This window comes from Candoia aspera, chromosome 8 (assembly GCF_035149785.1).
Source record: "Candoia aspera isolate rCanAsp1 chromosome 8, rCanAsp1.hap2, whole genome shotgun sequence".
NCBI lineage: Eukaryota > Metazoa > Chordata > Lepidosauria > Squamata > Boidae > Candoia > Candoia aspera.
This window is the reverse complement of record NC_086160.1, coordinates 58,489,299-58,510,007: the sequence shown is the minus strand read 5'-3', so window position 1 is coordinate 58,510,007 and position 20,709 is coordinate 58,489,299. Positions and strand designations below refer to the sequence as shown.

Genomic DNA, 20,709 nt, shown 5'->3' with positions numbered 1-20,709 from the left:
TCTGATTCCTCATTTGTGTGAAATTTGTCATAGGATAGATGTGTCCCTGCTTAAGACCATTACTCAGCTATCTATCCTGTCTGTCTGTCTGTCTGTCTCAGAATGTAGAAGTCTTGTTGTCCTTGCTACTGTTACGAAGCAACACATACAAACATTTTAAGATACTGTTTGTGTTAACAGGGGTGTGTGCTTGTTGAGTGAAGTGTGCCTTAAAGTATAATCAAGATTTAAAACTCTGTTTCCTTATCTGTACAAACAGGCAGAAACTGGAACTGAAGTCAACTGAAGCTGGCCCGAGAATGAAGGCCGGGAAGCAAGCTGCCAGCATTATCAAGGCTCTGGATTCAAATTATGTTGCAATTTCATTGGTGGCAGATCCTGTCTCCCATGAATGCAAAAGCTGTCCCTCAGTAAGTAATAGAGAAATACATGAAAAGAAATATAAAAGTTCATGTACTATTTAAATGGCCATCGCTGAAAAGGTACCAGAAGGAATGGGAGGATTTGAGATTGCATAATGTATCTCAGCTTTGAGAAATATATTCCCTGCTAGGTATATTTCTGAGCCTAATTCCAAGATTTTAAACTGTAGTTGAGCAGTTAGAAGCACTAATATATTGTTCTTCTTATCAAGGCCTCATCCTATGGTCCCCTATTCTCCAGCAACTGAACAACTGAGAATTCTCAATTCTCAATAGGGTCAGACATGACTCGGTGCTTGCACAGGGGACCTTTCAAAACAGTGAAAACTGCATACCGTAAATGATGCATAAAACAATCACAAACCTATGATCCTGATCAACAGAGCCAAATAAAAGATATTGAACTCAAGATAAAGATAATCCAGGAGTTAAAACACATTGAGATAATAAGCAAGAAACACTTGTTAGAAAAGGTTTACACTTGAAGCCAGTATGGGGGAGCAAAGGTGAAAGTCCACAGATAGGCATCTTTAAGATGGGTGAGACTATATGGATTAATAAGCTCTGCACATTCTCACAGCTTTCATCTCTAAAAGAGAAAGGATATGAGCATCTCCTGCAGATAAATGAGAATGGGGCAGAACACAAGAGAGCAAATATTTCCTAAACTCACAAGCCCTGGATAATCTCAGTAATTACTTATCAGAGTTGTTGCAATTATATAAAAATTAAGTAAGTTTGAAATCTTCACACTACAGGTAGTCCACTCTTAACCATTTGTTTAGTGACAGTTTGGACTTAATGATGATGCTGAAAAAACTGACTAACAACTGGACCTCATGCTTATGACCATCGCAGCGTCCCTGTGGTCGTGTGATCATGGTTTGGGTGCTTGGCAACTGGTTTGCATTTATGACTGTCGCTGCGTCCTGTGGTCACGTGATCACCATTTTCGACATTCCCAGCCAGCTTCTGGCAAGCAGAATCAATGAGGAACCACATGATTTACTTAATAACCATGTGGTTCGCTTAACACCCGTGGTGATTCACTTAACGATCACTGCAAAAAAGGTCATAAAATCGGGTCATATTTGCTTAATGACTGCTTCGCTTAGCAACCAAAATTCTGGTCCCAATTGTGGTCATTAAGCAAGGACTACCTGTATCTCAGAACAACAAGGACAGGCAGTTTTTTCAGACAGACTTTTGTCAAGACCAAAAATTAGGCATGGCCAAGGTAAAAATTCCAATATTCTTATTCAGTCTCTCCCATTCAAAGACTGAATCATATTTAATCCTAATACTTTCAAAGTGCTAAACTTGATAAAACAACTGAGCCAACAACACTTCAGAGGTAACTTACACAGCTAAATTTCAGGGCAGACATAGGTGGTTCACTTATGCAACAACTCTATACAGTATGTAGACTAGTTTTGTTATTCTCGTATTACAGAGAAGGGGCTGAGAAGTAGTGATTAGCTCATGGTAAGTTTATGGCTGAGTGAGTGACTAGGAAGTTCATGACTGAGACAATAGCTGAACTGATGAATGCTGAGCTCATTCAGCCAGTCACCGCATTGCTTGGGCCATCTCAGTAAAACCTCACAATAGAAAGTCCATCATTTATCATTCATCTGCCCTTCAGCAGTGTAATTATACAGACCTAAATGTTTGTAAAACTGAAGGAGGCAACTTTTGGGGGTTAAGGTCACACACGGCTTTTAAATGGCTTGTTAGGGGACAGACTTGAAAAAGTAGGCGGGATCAGCACAAAAATTTTAACTTTGATTTTAAACTTCAAAATGAAAATAATTAAATATAGTTAATATAATCATTCCTCACATATTTACAATCGTTCTCCTTGTCACAAGAAATATTTCAATTCAGGGCAACTTTCGGAGGAGCTGTAGGGGTCACGTGCAAGATTTTGGAAATGATGAGGGACACATATGATCCCAAGGCCTTGGGTTATGCATTCTCAGCTAGAAAGCAATATTTTGTGTAGTATATATTAGAGGATGCTCAGCTGAAGTTTATAATCTCCAGCTGTGTCCTGGGTTATTAGAATTCCCCTGCCATTCATTAAGGCTCCAGAAATAGCTTCTGCCTCCCTCATCTTTACTTCTATATGTTTAGTTACAATTCAGGTAAGATGAACTCTATACTGCTGAAATTATAGTGCTGTTTGTGATAGCATCTGCTACTATTGCTTAATAACACTGGCCCAATAGAGAGCGGATATTTTGACAAAGGCTGAGCTGGCATTGATATAATTTCCCAGTTAGGAGAGCTGCAATAAAGATTGCTGGAAAGAACAGCTGAGCTTTCTCTAAAGAATGCCAGAGATAATACTGGATAACAGAAGTGACTGTATAAGGTAGCACCAGTCACAATACTCACTCAGCTCTCTGTGGGAAGTCGTTTGAACATTCATCTTTATTATTTTTTTTCACATGACAGGCAAAACTTCACAAGATGTTTCAGAGATAGAAATCAGAGTTTTTTCTCAAAAAATTAGACATCTAGAGATTCAGAATAGTATTGGGCACCAACAGTGTAGGCCTATGTGTATCTATTCAGTAGGAAGCTTTGTGGAATGTTATGGGACTTAATCTTAGTGAAGTGTATAGCATTTATTTCTTTATCCAGAAGACTGTGAATGAGTAATGTGTTTGTTAATGAAATGGTGTCAAGTGGAAAGATGGCTCCTCAAACCAAGAGTTAGTTTACGGTCTCCATCAGGGTTCCCTTCTGTCTCCAGTATGGACATATGCGCTCAATATCCAGCACTTGTCTGCAGCACCTTAAAGCAGCAGTGTCCTCTTTTTAGAATTGCGCATCTGTTCTCCACAACTGCTGTTTGATTCCAGGAAAGGATGCAGTTGTTTTTAGGTGTAGCAGAAAGGTGCCACATTTGTCTTTCTGCATACTCCAAAGCACTTTTTTGAGATCAAATATAAAACTCTGCACTTTTCTGTAGCCATTGCAGTTCTTTGGAACATTTTGCAGTTGAGGGCATTAACCTATTTCTTCTCTCTTAATTTAATTTTAATTTTGATTAATTTTAATACTTTTTGCTTCAACTCTCCCCCCCCCTTTCTTTTTATATGTGTAAACTGTTGAGAGACTTCAGCGGACGGCAGTATGTGCAGTGTAATGCCTGCATGCATGGAGCTATGTATGCAACAGTTAGTAAGAAACCAAAGGCCTGCTGAGGCAATTGATAGATTTGATTGTCTTCTGAAAGGCAAGGCAAGATGGACCTAAGACTGTCTGGTATTCTGAAATTTGACCAAGCATTATTAAAATTGGAAAAGTCATGCATCCTGTGCCCTTTCAACAAATTTCTGAAAACATCTTCCCCACAAATGTTTTTCTGATCACATTAGGTTTACTTTCTCATTTGGTCCTTCTGATTTATCTGAAAGAAATGAAAAAGTCTTGCATGGGGGGTCTGGTGGGATCAACAGGTCAGGCCTCCTTTAGAAATCCAGGCTAAAGCTACAGTAGATTTGACCTTTCAGATCTTTCCAGAAGACAGTAGGTCATATTCTAGGCCAGTTACAAGCAGTACGTAGTGGACACATCTTTCTAGCAGCAAAGATTCAAGCTGTGTTTCTTTTGGCAGCTCTTTCAGCAGTGGATCGCCATCCGAAAAAAGCTTGAACCAGAGAATCTTTCAAAAGCTGATGCTGCAAAAGGATTTTTGGCTTTTATTAAGAACCTGAAGAAAGCAACAAAAGAAGAAATCTTTCAGCTACTGAGAAATGAAAATAATACAGAAATCCTGTGAGTTGCTGGCCATGGGTTTACTCTTTCTGCTGTAACATGTCCATTTTAAATTTCCATAAGCACTGAAGGAAGATTTACAGCATTATCTAGAGGTATATAGGATTAGATCTATTATGGCCAATATGAGCAGAGCACTAAAGCACTGCTGTGGCCTTTGCTTGTTAGCACAGTAGGCACTGTTTTCAAGCCGCTATGTGCTTGCGCTGGTCGCACTGTCTGGAGACTGTTTACCATGGCAGGTGCCTTCATACATTTGGATATGACAAATTCAGTCTCTGATCACCAGTTGAGGCTGGATGCAGAATGTGTGGAATCGCAGAATGTTCTGTTCCCATGATTAAGGCAAGCTAATTCTTGCCTTAATAGCACTTAAGGGATAAACCTACAGTAGATGCCTGGGCTTGAAAAATCTGGACACCCACTAGCCATGCAGCAAAAATCAGGTTTTCTATGTTTCTTTCCTGGATAAGCCATAAATGAATCAGTAGTAAGCCAGCTAATATTACTATTAAATAATTTCCTTATTAGCCAGGCCTTATTTATTTATTTATTTATTAAATTTCTCTGTCATCCATCTCGCTCACAACGACTCTGGGTGGCTTACAAATACTAAAAATAGCGAGTCACTAAAACAATTCAATATAAGTACATAAAAATTACAAATACAAAGTCTAAAATATAAAATATAGCATATAAAATATACAATATACAATTCAAGATGGGAGGCTCTCAATCTTGACACCCTCATGGGGCCAACCATCCCTATAAATGGCTGTCCCCACTCCTATCCCAGGCCAGGTAGCATAGCCATGTTTTTACTCCCTTTCCAAAGGCTGGGAGAATGGGGGCCTTTCTTACCTCCAGGGTAGCTTTCTCAACCACCTTCCCTAAAAAAAGAAGGTGGAAGACTGGACGAAAATTGTCCAGAATGGTAGGGTCCAGTGATGGTTTCTTAAGGAGGGGGTGCACCAGCACTTCTTTAAAGGCTGCCGGAAACCCTCCCCTAAGGATGAGTTCACCATCACCCGGACCCACCCACACGTCACCTTCTGAGTCTGCCTTCACAGCCAGGAGGGACAGGGGTGGTGGCATTTACAGACCCAAGAATCCTGTCCACTTCCTCAGGCCCAACAGGATCAAACTGTTCCCGGACAGATAACTGGACAAGTTCGCTCCCCAGGCATCTCTCCAGACCCCGCACCATGCCTGGCATCCGACTTGGAATGAATCCGAGCAATTTTATCCTCCAGATGCTGAGAAAACTCCTCTGCATGGTCCTGCATGTGGGTTTCTAAATCCACCTTCCCTAAAAGAGATCGGGTGATCTTAAACAGGGCTGTTGGGCAGCATTCTGCAGATGTAATAAGAGTGGAGAAATACTGGCATTTCGCTGCTCTTACTGCCACAAGGTAGTATTACCCTGGTATTACCCTCCTGTCAGATCTAACTTTAGACTCAAGTAGTTTTGAATTGCAGAAATATGCATACCAGTAGATGGCAGAAAAGGGACACAGAAAAATGCTAACTTTTTGCTGCCAGCTAGTGTCGTCTGGATTTTTTACAGAAGCTAGTGTTGCACAAACCTGTTGTGTAAATGCTCAAACTGAATAGTAGTAACATAAACATTCTACAGGTAGTCCTCGCTTAATAATGGTAATTGGGATCGGCGACTCCATTGCTAAGAAATGTGGTCATAAAGCATGACATCACATGATTACTATTTGCAGCCTCCTGCCAGCTTCCCCACTGACTTTGCATATCGGAAGCTGGCAGGGAAAGTTGCAAATGGCAATTGCAATAGCAGAATGCTCTGACTATTGCAATTAAGAGCTGGTTGCCAAGCTCCTGAATCGTGATCACATGACTGCGAGGATGCTGCAACAGTCACAACTATGAGGACCAGTCATAAGTCTCCTCGTTCAGTGCCATCGTAACTTTGAATGGTCACTGAATGAGTGGTCATTAAGCAAGGACTACCTATAATCCAATATCACCTTGATTGACCAGACTGTCACCGGACAGAGTCCTGCTGGTTGCAACTCACTGTAATCCAATATACTTACCGAAAATGCAGGAAGACACAGCAACAGCAATGTGCTTTAAAATAAATAATTACTAACTTCTATTTCTCTGCTTGGCCTAAATACAGTCCTCAGCTAGTTGATGCTGTGGCCTCCACACACACCTCAGCCTCTCTGGAAGCGATGCTGGATTTTCTGGATTTCAAGAACAAGACCGGATCTCTGCTTCAGGAACGGTTCCTCTATGCATCTGGTTTTGCTTCTCACCCCAACGAGTTATTACTCAGATCTTTAATTGTAAGTTACCAGTGGCAGTGAAGGAAACACTACTTCCTTCAGAGTTTTAAGAGCATGATTTTTTCTGAGAAAAGGCACTGAACCACCCTTTTCTGGAAAGCTGGACATGACCTTTTGAAATCCGGTGATGCTGTGCTCCCACCTGGAAATGAGCTTCTTTGAATCAAATGAGACTAGCTTCTGAATAAGCACCCTTTGGTTTGGGCTGTACTTAGTATCTTTGTACTACTAAGTACCATTAGGTAAAGGTAAAGGTTTCCCTTGACGTAAAGTCCAGTCGTGTCCGACTCTAGGGGGCGGTGCTCATCTCCGTTTCAAAGCCTTGGAGCCGGCGTTGTCATAGACACTTCCGGGTCATGTGGCCAGCATGACTCACGGAACGCCGTTACCTTCCCGCCGAAGCGGTACCAATTAATCTACTCACATTTGCATGTTTTCGAACTGCTTGGTGTGCAGAAGCTGGGACGAGCAACGGGAGCTCACCCCGCCGCGCGGTTTCGAACCGCCGAAACAAAAACTTGTAAGACTAAATAAGTGCTTTTTGGTATTCAGTACCAACAGGGGGATCCACATGAAAAATGAGTGGTGCTAAAAAATTCTTCTTCCTCCTGGCATGCAATTAGCATTAAGAAAAAATGTTTGATGGGTGCTAATTGATGGGGTTTTCTCTCCCTCCTTCTGCTAATTTCAATGTGGAGAGAGAGATGCTTTTTCAAGTTATGACTGGGAAGCGTAAGTTTAAATTTCCCCTCCTTTCACACTGCAATGCTGATTATTTTTCTTCTCCTACTTGTCTGATTCTTAATTAAAAACACCATTTTTAAACTTGTCATGTTTAGAGCCAAAAGCTGCTCTATGGAGCAATAGATTGGGCTATTTCCTTGTGATGAGATGGATACCAATCTATCGTTTATCCCTCCCCATTTGTCAGAAGTGCTGCAACTCTTCATGATAAATATTTTTTCCAAATCACTGAATATTTTATAAAATGTCTATTGTCCAGCATGTTAAGAAGGTTGAGCCTTCTTGAATAAGAAGCATTATTCCCTCCAGCCATAACAGGACTTGGAGCATTTCCTTGAGAAGTTAGGTGTCATTTATTTATTTATTTATTCAATTTATATGACCACCCATCTCACATATATTTCTGGGCGGCTACCAGGAAATAAAAACAAGATGAAAACATCATAATGAAAGAACAAATGACAAATATAGCAGCTGAGATAAAACCAAACAGCGCAATCAACCTAACCATGATATGGGCTCTACCACATATTCAGGCTCATACCCCTTTGGTAACAGAACCAGGTCTTTAAAGCCTTACCGAAAATCAGTAGGGTTGGGTCATGCTAGTTTTTTGTAAGCCAAATTTCAGGAAAACATTTGTGTAAACTTACCCAAGGCATCATAGATATTTCTAAATGTTACAGTTAAGGGACCAATGCTGATACTGCTGTCATTTTTAATATAACAGAATACATACAGGAGCCCAATTGGTAATGGTGAAATCAGAGAAATGGTTATTATTATTGCTGGAGCGCTCATCAGAAAGCTGTGCAACGTGGGAGGCTGCAAACTGCCCGTATGTGTTTTCTGGTTTCCTATAAGTAACGTTTTAAGAATTGATGACAAAATAATGCAATATGCACTTAATGCAAATGTGAAGCTTCATTTAAGTTCCTCTAACAATTACTGACTCCAACTATTATCTCCTTGTTGGCTTGGGAAAACCTTTCCCTCTCTGTGCCTCAGATAATTTCCCTTTCCTATCTTCCATTTAAGCCCCTCAAGAGCCATCTTCCAAATAATTCTTATTTTGCTTTCTCTGCTCCTTCATTATCTCTTGCCCTTCTTATCTTCTAATTGTGTCAGCCTCTTTCTGCTTTCTCTTTCCCTGGCTTGTCTACTGCTGTAAAGTTATCCATCCAGTGAAGATTGGCATGGTGACTGAGTGAGGGATCCTGTCACTTCCATATACTGCAGAGTACAATGGTATGCTATTGGTGCTATATATAAAAGGCCCATAGTAGCAGCCACAATAGTATTTTGCTCTTAAAATAGCTCACAGATGCTTGCTTCACCTCCCCCACTCCCATCCCAAGTTAGATATGGACAGTGCGCAACCCACATGTGGCACCTGGGCTAATTTCAAAAGCCCTCTGCACAAGATCACTTCAACCTCTGGAAGGAGATTTTGCCCTTTTCCCATAGACTACTACGTGGGAGGGAGAAGGGGTTGTCAGAAAGAGAATAAAAGGAAGAGATGGAGAATGAACACTCAGTCACAGTGGGTACTGCCAGTACCTGCTTCAGGCTTGTGAGATAGTCCAGCCAAGAAGCACACCCACAAGTACTAGCTCTACTTTATTGTAAGGTTACATTAACAGAATCTTGCAAGTCTGAAAATACATTTCTCCCCCATCACCTTTACAGTCCAAGAAACTAGGGAGGGTTGCTTCTGAGACATTTGCCCACCCCCATTCCTTCTGCAGGCTCAGTTGCCACTTGTCCAAACATTGCCCTGGCTTCAGCTCTTTCCCCTGTCTCCCGATGGCATTCCCACATAGCATTTCACCTTCCCACCATCTAGGACCTTACTGAAGCTCCTGAGGAATGCAGCCCTTGATAGAAAAAAGTTTGCACATCCTGCCCTGAAGAGTAGATCAATATGATGCTTTCCAGTGAATTCAAGCCCAATTTACTGTAGTAAATTGAGTATTATGAATACTATAATACTAGTATTATAGTATTCATAATACTATGATGGAATACCTCTCTAGATTCATCAAATCCAACAAGAAAGCTCAGTGGATGACTTGTAATAAAGCGTAATATATTGGTTCTTGATTCCTAGTTTTTAAAGTGCTCCTGATTTTACTACAGTAGGTTCCCCTAGATTCTCTTCAATGCACTATTAATATAGTGGGGTGGGGTGGATTCTTTCCAGGCTGTTGTGGAAGCCAAGAAACTGATATTCCAAGGCCTGAACAGGGCAAATAAAGCTGATGATGTGAAGATGTTCCTTTTGGCACTGAAGAATGCCCTTTTGCCAGAAGCTGTTCCTATGCTGTTGAAATATGCTGAGTCAGGAGAAGGACCTATCAGCAACATTGCTGTTACTGCTCTACAGAGATATGATCATTCATCCATCACTACCGAGGTAAATAAAGGGTAGATGAGATTTTAAGAGTATCAGATGCCGCCCCCTTAGCTGATGGTCCTTCTTTTAGAGAGTAGAGTTGTAAATACATACGTATACCTTACTGAAGAACCCACAAAAATTATGGAGTTCTCATGCAAAATCCAAGAGACTACTGAATATATCTTTAATTTAACCTTTTTATGTCAGCAACCTTTTTAGCACCAGGTGTCATTCTGCCCTTCCAGAAAATTACCCCAAATTTGGCTAGATCATCAAATCTTAAGAACTTTGACATCTTGAGCTATGGACACCTTTACTTAAAACCTTATGGAATTTTGGTGATCTCATGTGAGAGTTAAAAATTCTTGTAATTAAAAATGTAATTTTAACATAACTTGAGCAGTTTACTTATGCTGTCTGGAGTTATTACAGGTCCCTATTGCCAACCTTTGTTTTCCAATTTTCTACATCCAAGTTGGCAAAAGCTGCAGCCAAGGTAATCCTTGGTCAACCTCCTCACTTTCAGATTTTCCTCCTTGCACTCTGGATTGAAACAGTTAATCCAAAGAATGAGAATCAAAAATCTCTGATTAATTCCCTTGAGGGAAGATAAAATTTTATTAAAGAGAAGGTAAAAGGTAAAAGTAGTATTTATTAGAAGAAAAAAAGAATTCCAGTGAGGATTATGAGACACTTATATATAGGCAAATTTAAACTGTAAAATTCTTGTCCGTTTCTGCATTTTCTATGCAAAGGTCTGGATGCCTCCCTCTTTTGTGACAAAGGAGTAGCTTGTATCTGTTCACTGTTTTGATAACTAAAACTTATATCATGCCAAATCTTGTACAGTCCAGATTTATTGGACTACAAAGTCCATTGGCTAGAGACAGTGGGAGTTGTTACCCAGCATATCTTGAAGGTTAGAAAAGGGTGATTCATGGTCTCATTGATTGCTCTGGATATGCGCAGAAATATAGTTAACATTTTGGGAGAAGAACCATGTTTTGGTCTTTCCATATATCTATCACAAGAAACATGAACAAGATGTGATCCAGGGTGAAGTGCAATCTGCAGAAAGGTGAAGAAGAAACTGGAGATTTGGGACTCATATTGCTAGACTGTCTAGCGATTAACCCTGCAGCTTTCAAGTTTGATACGTGGTCCATAATTTCCTGACATTTTCTACCACTACAAAATAAGGCACATGTTAATCAGAAGTCATTATTTTTCTTCCAGTTTGAGAGAACTGGGAGGAATAGGTTGAGTTCCTTGGTAGTTATTGGTCCTGACACAATACTTTTGAATTCTATACCACCCAGTACACAAGGTATAGCATATGAAGTCAGAAACCTATCCGTTCTCATTTATTGGTGATAGTCTTTCTTTCCTTTCTTCTGTTCTTCTACCAGCTATTCATAGGCAATGGAACTGACAAGATTATATTCCCACCAGGTGAAGAAAACCATGAACAGGATTTATCACCAGAATTATAAGGTTCATGAGAAGACTGTACGAACCACAGCTGCTGCTATTATCTTCAGCAGCAATCCTTCCTTCATGGAAGTTAAAAACCTCCTTCTCTCCATTGGAGAACTGCCACTGGAAATGAATAAGTACATGCTTTCACTAGTCCAGGACATTCTACGTTTCGAAATGCCTGCCAGGTAGATCAAGTGTCATTGTTATTTGTGTAACTATGCTGCTATATAATGTCGCTCCACAAAAAAATCTCTTGTACAATGGGACTGTTTTGGAAGTTCTCCCACCACCTTCACCACGTTTATACTGGGAGAAAAAGCATAGCTTTTCTTAAGTTCACAGTGAAACTTAGCTTAAAACTGCATTGTTTGGCTAGCAGTCATATTTCATGTTCCTTTCTTATCTTGGAGTGGTTTAATAATTCTTTGAAATTGTTTTGATGATGATGATGATGTAGTAGTAGTAGTTGTAGGGGTGAAAGAAATATGAATATATAAAAGTTAAAATATCTTTTCTTACCAAAAACATTTTTAAAGTCAGGACATCCACATTAAGGCTAACATAATGCTAATTCAGTTCTCTGATAGAATGGCTGTGTTAGCACAGTATGCTTACCATGATGGGTTTAAAAAATTAAACCACTTTTCTGGGTTTACATGATAGTGACAACATAGGATATATTGCACAATACGCTAGACTAAATGTGGGTGACTAGCTTCTGTTTCATTGTGAACACAGGCTATAAGTCATTTGTGATAACAGAAATCAGATTTACACTGCAGAAGAATTACTCAATGTACTGTAAATACAATTCTCATATAGACTGAATTGTAGAATTTGAACCAACAATTGGTGACATGATGATATTCATAGAAAAGTAGGAGTTTGTAAGAGTGAAATTATTTTACTGTTCCTTTAAGCAAATAACCCTACCCCTTTAATCAAATTAATTTCTTAAATGAATTAATATCTCTGTCTCCAAAGACGGTTCATAGTATGGATTTCAGGTCAAATCATTCTGTTTGAAATGCTGTTACTAAAACATACCTATTTGGTATTTCACTGTAGAGGGGCAAATTTTTTCTTCTCCAATAGAATTGAAATGTTTGTTTTTCAGCAAAACGATCCGTAAAGTTCTGAAGGACGTGTTGATTCATAATTATGACCGATTTTCAAAAATGGGTTCTTCTTCTGCCTTCTCTGGTTACCTAACACGTATGTGATGAGCAAAGTAAATACTAGATTACATTTGCATTTCTTGATCTTTTTGCCAAAATAATTACAACATGAAACTCTGTTTAATTAAGGTGGCCGAGATTTATCATCTACATACAGCCTTGATATACTGTACTCTGGCTCGGGCATTTTAAGAAAAAGCAACATGAATGTCTTTGTTTTCAGTAAATTTGCTCAACTTCAAGCCAGCCAGGTAAGTCTCATGCACTACTTCTGTTCATGAAAGCAGCTTGGAAGCATGCACAGCCTACTATTGTCCTCCTAACTCATTATGGAGGTAAAGGTCCTCCTCATCATCCAGACCTTTGAGTGGTGGTGCTACAGACTGAACCTGGTCTTCTGCATGCTCTAAGCCTCCTTTTATGGTGTGGCCTAGAGTTTATTGTAGTAGAATCTCCATCAGTTTCTATTCCTTACCTTTTTAAATTTAAAATAAATTGGCCAGGTGGAAAAAGAAGAGTATCTCTATATCTTTCATGATTGTTGAGTAGCTGCAGTTTTCTTTACCTTGAATGCCCAACTATGTCTATCAAACTTTGATAGAATCATAGAATGAGAAAGGATCCTAGAGATCATTTACTCCCAACCCTTCTCATTAAAGGATCTGTAGTACCTGATACACGACTAAAGCAGTCTGCATAAATCCCTCCAGTGGAAGAGAGCTAGCTAACTTCTAAGAAAGCCTACTCCCTTGTCAAACAGGAACTTCCATAATGAGATTTCTCCACATCCTTAATCAAAATCTGCCCCTCTGTAGCTTCCACCATTTTTTTTTCCTCTAGTCCTACCCTTTGATGGCAGTTGTCATGTCAATATAGCAGTTATCTAAAAGAGCCTTGTGCTGCCTCTCATTTGAAGCAAGGCATGGACAGGAGATGAATAATATAACAGTCTTGTTGAATTTAGGACAAAATGTGCTTGCATGCACATGTAAGCTTTCATGTGTGCCATGTATTGTTGCTTCCTTTTAGGTGGTAATTGAAGCTCAAGGCCTGGAATCCCTTATAGCTGCATCTGCAGATGAGGGCGAAGAAAATCTTGAATCCTTTGCTGGCTTGTCAGCAATCATGCTTGATGTTCAGCTCCGGCCAGTTACCTTTTTCCAAGGATATAGCGATTTGATGTCTAAAATGTTCTCAGCCACTGGAGATCCCATAAATGTAGTTAAAGGGCTCATCCTTCTGATGGATTTCTCACAGGTATGTACTGTGAAATGTATGTACTGGAAACCTGATGTTCTATAGCATTGAACTCAGAGGGACTGACTTCTGAATAAATATGCACCCACCAGAGATGCATCATATTTTGTTTTATGTATTATAGGAAGACTGTAAATATACTTAATACGATTTCCAAGCCATGTGAGCCTTAAAATGTTGGCTGTCAGTCAGCATATAACTGAAATGACTTGCTGTGACCCTGAATTGCTTTCAGTTTTGACTGTTCCCAAATGGGCTCTCTGCAATGGATTCCCAATCCAGCTTGGAGTTTTTGACAGCTGGGAGTGCTAGTCTTGGCAGGAAGCTATCTTGTCCATAAAGCTGTGTGTCTCACTGAATTATATGGAAAATCATTTGTCACTTTTTACAGCAGCTTTATTATGCCATTGCTTTTATAGTAAGACCTTTTATTAATAGCCAGTTTAAGAGTTTGGAGGTCATATTATGAAATGTGATTAGCGATCCTAATTTTAAATACTATTCTGTTTTTTTCACAGGTAGTGTCTAGACCAGCAGTTCTCAAACATTTTGGTTTTTATATTCTTAAAATGATCAAGGACCCCAAAGAGCTTTGGTTTATGTGGGTTATATCTATTGATATTTACTGTATTAGAAATTAAAACTGAAATTTTAAAGTATTTGACTTCATGGACTTGTTGAAGACACTTTGAGAACCACTGGTCTAGACCAAAGATATCAACAAAAAAATGTCATGAATATTGCTGAGGGATGGATGTTTCATTTCTGTGCAACATGAAACAACTTTCTCTAAAAAAGTTTTTGAGACTAAAAGACATACTTTAAAGTGTCTCCCTGTGTGGCCTCCCTACTCTGTAAACTTCATCCATGGACCTTCTGCTCTCAGCTGGTTGAGTAGCCCAGCTGCATGGAGTGGAAAGATCTTTATTTAGGGGGATATCAAAGGGAAAACTCAGAAAGGGAGACTGAGAAGTGGAGGCAGAGAGAGAAGTATTTGTGCCTCCCTAAAACATTACTAATCTGAACATGTAGTAGATAAAAAAGGAATATTACATGCACTCTTTTTTTGTACTTAGGCTATCCAGCTGCAATCTGGGCTGATCTGTAGCACTGAATTCCAGGGAGGTATAACTGTTGATGTATCAGGAGGAATGGAATTCAGCCTTTGGTACAGAGAATCCAAAACAAAAGTTAAAAATCGGTGAGACATCTAATTTAGTTCTTGAGGGTGATACCAAATTAAATCATCAACATGGGGAGTTTTAAATTGAATTATTGTTTACAATTTTTAAACATTTTCAAAACTTAGATCCTTAGTTGAAAGAGTAGTCATATGGAAACATGTTGAAAATGGAGAAAATGTCATTTTACTATTTCTGCAGAGGATTCTTTTTGCTACCTGATTCCGAAAACCATAGCTGAAACATCTGGTACCAACTGCGATCGTGAAAACATGATGAAATGTGCATTGCAACAACTTGACACAAATCCTGGCATTTCATATTTGCATCCCACCATCAGTTGCAAGCTGATAGTCATGTGAATCTTTCCTTCACATGACCATCAACTTGCAACTGATGGAGGAGTCATGTGACTTGTGTGGCCATATTTCATCACTTGCCCCCCACAGATGCCTATGAGTTGAACCATGAAATAGTTAAAAACTGATACGTATGCCCTTGGTAACTCAAAACTTGTGTACTGCCTTTATCAGGTTTTCAGGTTTAAGCCTTGATAAAAATAATTTGGGGTGAGCCCATGCTTCACCAGGTGTCAGATTACTACTGCCTGCCCCAGCCAGTATGGGCTAGAGTGAGGAATGTTGCAACTTGTCATTCAGCAAAATACAGGGAGTCAGGCTTATCATTCGTGCCCTGTGCTGTTTGAATTCCTGAAACATTCAGGAATTAGTGTTTGAACTGGAGGTATAGCCACCTTTCTGTTTCTCCATCTATCCTTAGTAACATCTGTGTTTTCCTGCTCGGAGCAGCCAGTAATGTAGAGGCACAGGCAGGGAAGCCAACATGAGATCTTCATAGAGAAAAGTTTGTCTAAAAGTTACCAGTTGGAGGAAATACTATTCCAGCAATACAGTACCAATGTTTGATCACCTGTTTTTTGTCCACCTCTTTTTTTCAGGGGAGCTGTAGCTATAGTTGGTAACATTGCTGTGGATGCTATGTTTGTGAAGGCTGGCATGGAAACCACTTCTGAAATTGAAGCAACATTGGATTTCATCACCACAGTGAAATTTTCACAATACCCGTTTTTAGTCTGCATGCAGATGGACAAAACGGAAAGTCCATTTAGGTAGGGAGAAAAGAGAAGTGTTTATTGGTCTGGCTAGCATTTTAATGAAGCTTTTCACAATCTGACACCAGAGCATATCGTTATGTGCTTACTATTAAGTAAATAAAATAAGAAACTGGAGTAGTATTACATGCAATTTGTGTAGGAGGTGGTATAGCCCTTAAATTAGTCCGTAATCAGTAGGACTTAGTTGTTAATTGTCCTGCTCTCATTACCTAAACAGTCCAGGTCCCAACTTCTGACCAATAGACTTACCACCATATTACAGCAGTGTGTGATCAGGAATAGCTACTCTGTGTTGCAATCCCTTTCGGCCATTTCAAAGAAGGTTGCCACTTTCTTCTCCAAGCCAAAGTGGGGGGGGGGAAGGCAGTGTGGTATGATCACGATTGGTGCCATGATGGGCAAATTTGAGGAGAAAGCTCTTACTTCTCACCAGTGTTCACCACCACCCCTGGTGTGACTTCTGGGAATACCTAGAGATACAGTCCTAGAGAGATTTTTGATCTCTGAGAGGTATGGATTAGTTAATCCCATGGTCATCAGTTTCTATGAAAAGGCAGACTGGTTGGGGGAATTAGTTTAATCCTATGCAAAACTGAGTCTGTTTAGTCTAAATCTGACTACCTTGGGGTTAGTTGACTGAATCAAATGACCCCTTTTGAAAGTCCCCACAACACATTAACTCCTTCCTATAGATCCAGCTGAACATGTCATGGGGACAGACCTTTGTAGGAAAGGCTTTCTAGGAACACCAAACTCATCAGGCTGCCCTGGCAGGGAAATTACTCTAATCTTCCGGCTTCTTTTTTCTCCTTTTCCAATACTTCAGTGATGTTTTTGTGGAACAACTGGAACTTTATACAATGTGTTAAAGTGGATATATCATATATCTATTTAAATGGTATTAATGTACTATATGATGCTAAAGAGCAATTGAACTTCAAAGTTGTGTGACAGATGCATATGAAGAAGATGAATACTGCAGGTTACACTAGGACCATTCATTTTCTAGCAGAAGCAAATGACAAACTTTAACTTGTAAGGATGGAAGAAAGAGGGAGGGTTAATTCCACTTAAGGAATTAACTTCAGGAGAACTGAATGTGCCTAGTTTCATTCCTGTCAGAGGGTAACAAAATGGGAATTTGTAATACAGGTAGTCCTTGGTTTACAATGGCAATTGAGACCAGAAAGCCATTGCTAGGTGACACGGTCATAAAGCATGATGTCATGTGACCATGTCGCTTAGTGACAGCAATTCCAGCAGTCCCAATTGCCATCGTTAAGTGAATCACTGCTGGTTGTTAAGCGAGGACATCATGTGATTGCCATTTGTCATTGACTTTGCTTGTTGGAAGCCAGCAAATAAGGTCACAAAGGGTGATCATGTGACTGTGGGGATGCTGTGACAGCTGGAACTACAGGGACTGGTCATAAGTACCACTGGTTCAGCATCATCGCAAGTTTGAATGGTCACTGAGTGAGTGTCATTAAGCAAGGACCACCCGTATCTGCGGAGCAGGGATCAGCAAATTATTCAGATGCCACTGTAATGGCCTAAACATCCTGAAAGATTGTTTCCACAAGGATACTACATCTCATGCTATCTTGTTTATAGAGTTGTTTTGAGAGTTATCTGAGATTCCTTAGTTCTCACACAAGGTTATCATAATCTTACGAGATTGAATAATATGCAGTGCCTTCTGTGGGAACCGTGTTGCCAACCTGTGTTGTTGAGAAAGTATGAGGGTTTTTTTTTAAGTTAAAGGCTGCATCCCTCTGAGGTAGCAGCCAAACATACACACTGCTTTCCAGCCCTCATGCATTCATGTGAAAAGTCTGAAGGATTCAACAATAGATGTATAATGGCTTGAATGCAAGTACGGCCTCTTTTTAAACATCCCATCTCTGCATATGGGGGCTGAGAGAGGCTGTGATATTGCTCCCATTCCCCTTGACTTTGACCTTGATCTATGCAAGGAAGTTCTCAGTAATCAGATTTCCCCAAAGATTGGTTTGAAACAGCGTCCGATATTGTGCTCAAGGAAAAATATTGTTGATGCCAAATTTGTATATCTGTACATTAGCACAGGGCCCAGATTATTGATTCTCAAAGCCACAAGAAATTTGCTGTACTCATTTTTATTCAACTTTGCTCTGGAAGATTATGGATAAGGAAAACTTAAAACATAATCATTTGCAATTGTGTGTGCCATAAAGAATTACTGCTGGAATTAAAACATGCAGTACTTCAGCTACTACAGTATAATCACATCACTATTATTATTTTGCAGGCAATACCTAACGAAATATGAAAGTCTTCCTTCTGGAAAACCGTATATCTCTCGGAAAGGAAAAGTGAGCTTGCTGGCAGGTTCTGAATATCCCCTTCACCAAGAAAACTCCCACACGTGCAGGGAAGTTTTCAGCGACCAATCTGATTCCTCTGAAAGTTGGTTTTGAAATAGGCATCTGATCTTGCATTTGACTAAAAGCCTAGCTGATTCTGGCTCTAAGTTCTGCTGCCATTGTTTAGGGCCTAAATATATAATTTACAAGTCTATGAGAACTTTGTTGTATCAAACTTTAATAGACCCAGGACTGAGTCTTGTGCACTGTGTTTACATATTTACATATATTTAAAAGATTCATTTTTTGTTTTGTTGTAACAAGCTAGGAATACAACTTGTTTCAAATCCAGGTGTTCATTGAGGACCCATTAGATGTGATAGAGCATAACTCTGCTTGGATCTCTTAAGAACATTTTCTTTTGTTTAAGAGGAAAAAAAATAACCTGGGGGAGAGATACTTGATGGAACAGAAGTTCCTCATTGCCTCTGTAATTTAAACTCACTCCCTACACCTCATTCAGAAGTTGTTGTTAGCCTTGGACAGGAAAAAAAAAATACTGTATTTGTTCTTTTACCTCTCTGCACCTAACAGCAATTTCAACAGCAACAGCAATTTCAGTGATTTAACAGCAGTAACTTTAGAGCTGCACAACCGGAAAAGTGTATTTTCTTTCCCTTCCTCAGGGTCACAGGGATCATTGAGAAGTTTGTTTAATTCTTGTTTGACTGCAAACTTTTCTAGTTTTTCAGGCCAGGCAAAATCGCAAAGAAATCTGCTTGGAGAAATGTGTAGTACATTTCATTGTAAATGCATACAAATTAAAATGCAAATTTTAGTGCAAATATTTAAAAATAATTTTTTAAATTTTGATAGAATGAAAACGTGACAGATTTGCAAAAACAGAAACTGAAAAAAAATGTTAACAGATTTTACAGTGAGAAAGAAACTGAAATTTGTGACATTTACCCATTCCTGGTCATAGCCCCATTTCATATCATTTTTAACAAAAGAAAAACATCTGCAATACAGTCACAATTTCCTTTTCTCATATTTATTTTGTCCTTAAGGATTAATATCATTTGGTGTTAAAAGTTAAAACACAGCAAATGTGTATTGTTTCTTAAACCATACATAGCCTATGTTCATTATGGGAGTTTTTGAAAATTACTCAATAAAACAAACACTATTTAAAAATGTACTTAGGTTGCCCTTCTCAGCCATTTTAGATTCCTTGTTAAGAAATCATAACTTTAGTGGAACCATTAAAAAGTGGCTGCTGGTTTTAAAAAATGTAGAAATGTCCCTTGCTAAGGTTGCTTAAAGAATTGTTAGCGCAATTCATGCAAGATATGTTCTTTTTGCAAGCCTTAATATCAGTGTATAGATACGTTTCTGGAAAAGTCTCCTCTTAATGGTTTCAGCAGGTATTTCTACAGATGGTTTCTTCAATTAGAATGTGTTTGATACCTGTTTACCTGTTAAAAAGTAATTATTGTGCATAATTATTCAGAAGTAATGTTCATTGTGTTCAGTGAGTCTTGCTCCCTAGTAAGTGAATTTAAGACTGTGGCCTGAAATTTAAGTTAACAACTGAGGTGCTCATAATTTATCTTTATTTTAACCCTTATGTGCATATGTTAGTGCTGGTTTAAAAGAGGGTGGGAAGACAGTAAAGTTGAGAACATTAATTTTGCTCCCTGTAAGACAATACCTGACTCCAGTATAAATAAACATAGTCCAAGATGGTGCTTTGTCAAGATCTTATATGTTGAAAGTAAGAATGTGATAGTTCTTCATCACAAAACTGGATAAGGAACCAGGAGAAGATCAGAGAATATCAGGAACAGAAAAAACTTTTCTCCTTCTCAGTTTATTATTGCTTTATAGTAATCTTTTCTATATGCTAGTTGGAAATAGATGCCTATACCATTGTATGATGTAAGGACTTGTAATTTTCCTACTTGATTGGATAACTTCTGCCTAGTTTGGGAAGTACAAAATATAATTAGCTTCAAATTAGTCCATGTGTGTAATTGAGAAATTGTTGGGGATTCCTTCTCCCACCCATTTTCTAGTAAAAGTATCTTATGTGGAAATGCCTTCAAATTTCCATTTCAAAACTGATAGTGGAATGAGTAGAAAAAGTCTGTGAATCAAGGAGTGCTTGGACATTCAGGGAGTATCTGTAGTAGGTTAGTCTAAAGATGACTGACAAATGTCGTTTCCTCTAATCTGAGACTGTATGCATTATCTTAGTATATATTTTCTGCTTAAATATTTTGGTTTTGTTGGAACTAAACTGTGATCTAGTACAGTTACTGTTTTTCTGCCAAAGTCCTGAACGGTTTTGGAATTTTGTAATTGAGTTCATACAACATGCTAAATTCTAATCTGGATTAACAAAGCAGAGTTCCTGTATTCACATAATGCCCCTCCAAAATAAATCCTAGTATGGCT

At 39.1% G+C, this 20,709-nt stretch overlaps 1 protein-coding gene across 1 annotated transcript in view; it reads left to right on the top strand.

Annotated features, from left to right (window-relative positions):
* MTTP (microsomal triglyceride transfer protein) overlaps positions 1–19,094 on the top strand; it is a 35,286-nt gene extending 16,192 nt beyond the window's left edge. Inside the window, exons 7-18 of the mRNA XM_063310445.1 lie at positions 260–410; positions 4,051–4,211; positions 6,364–6,532; positions 8,007–8,114; positions 9,480–9,692; positions 11,127–11,338; positions 12,271–12,368; positions 12,461–12,582; positions 13,361–13,588; positions 14,665–14,789; positions 15,728–15,898; positions 18,195–19,094. Of these exons, the coding sequence (XP_063166515.1) occupies positions 260–410; positions 4,051–4,211; positions 6,364–6,532; positions 8,007–8,114; positions 9,480–9,692; positions 11,127–11,338; positions 12,271–12,368; positions 12,461–12,582; positions 13,361–13,588; positions 14,665–14,789; positions 15,728–15,898; positions 18,195–18,363 (1,927 nt within the window). The 3' untranslated portion in view covers positions 18,364–19,094. The remainder of the gene's footprint in view (positions 1–259; positions 411–4,050; positions 4,212–6,363; positions 6,533–8,006; positions 8,115–9,479; positions 9,693–11,126; positions 11,339–12,270; positions 12,369–12,460; positions 12,583–13,360; positions 13,589–14,664; positions 14,790–15,727; positions 15,899–18,194) is intronic.
* The last annotated feature ends 1,615 nt before the right edge of the window (positions 19,095–20,709 follow it).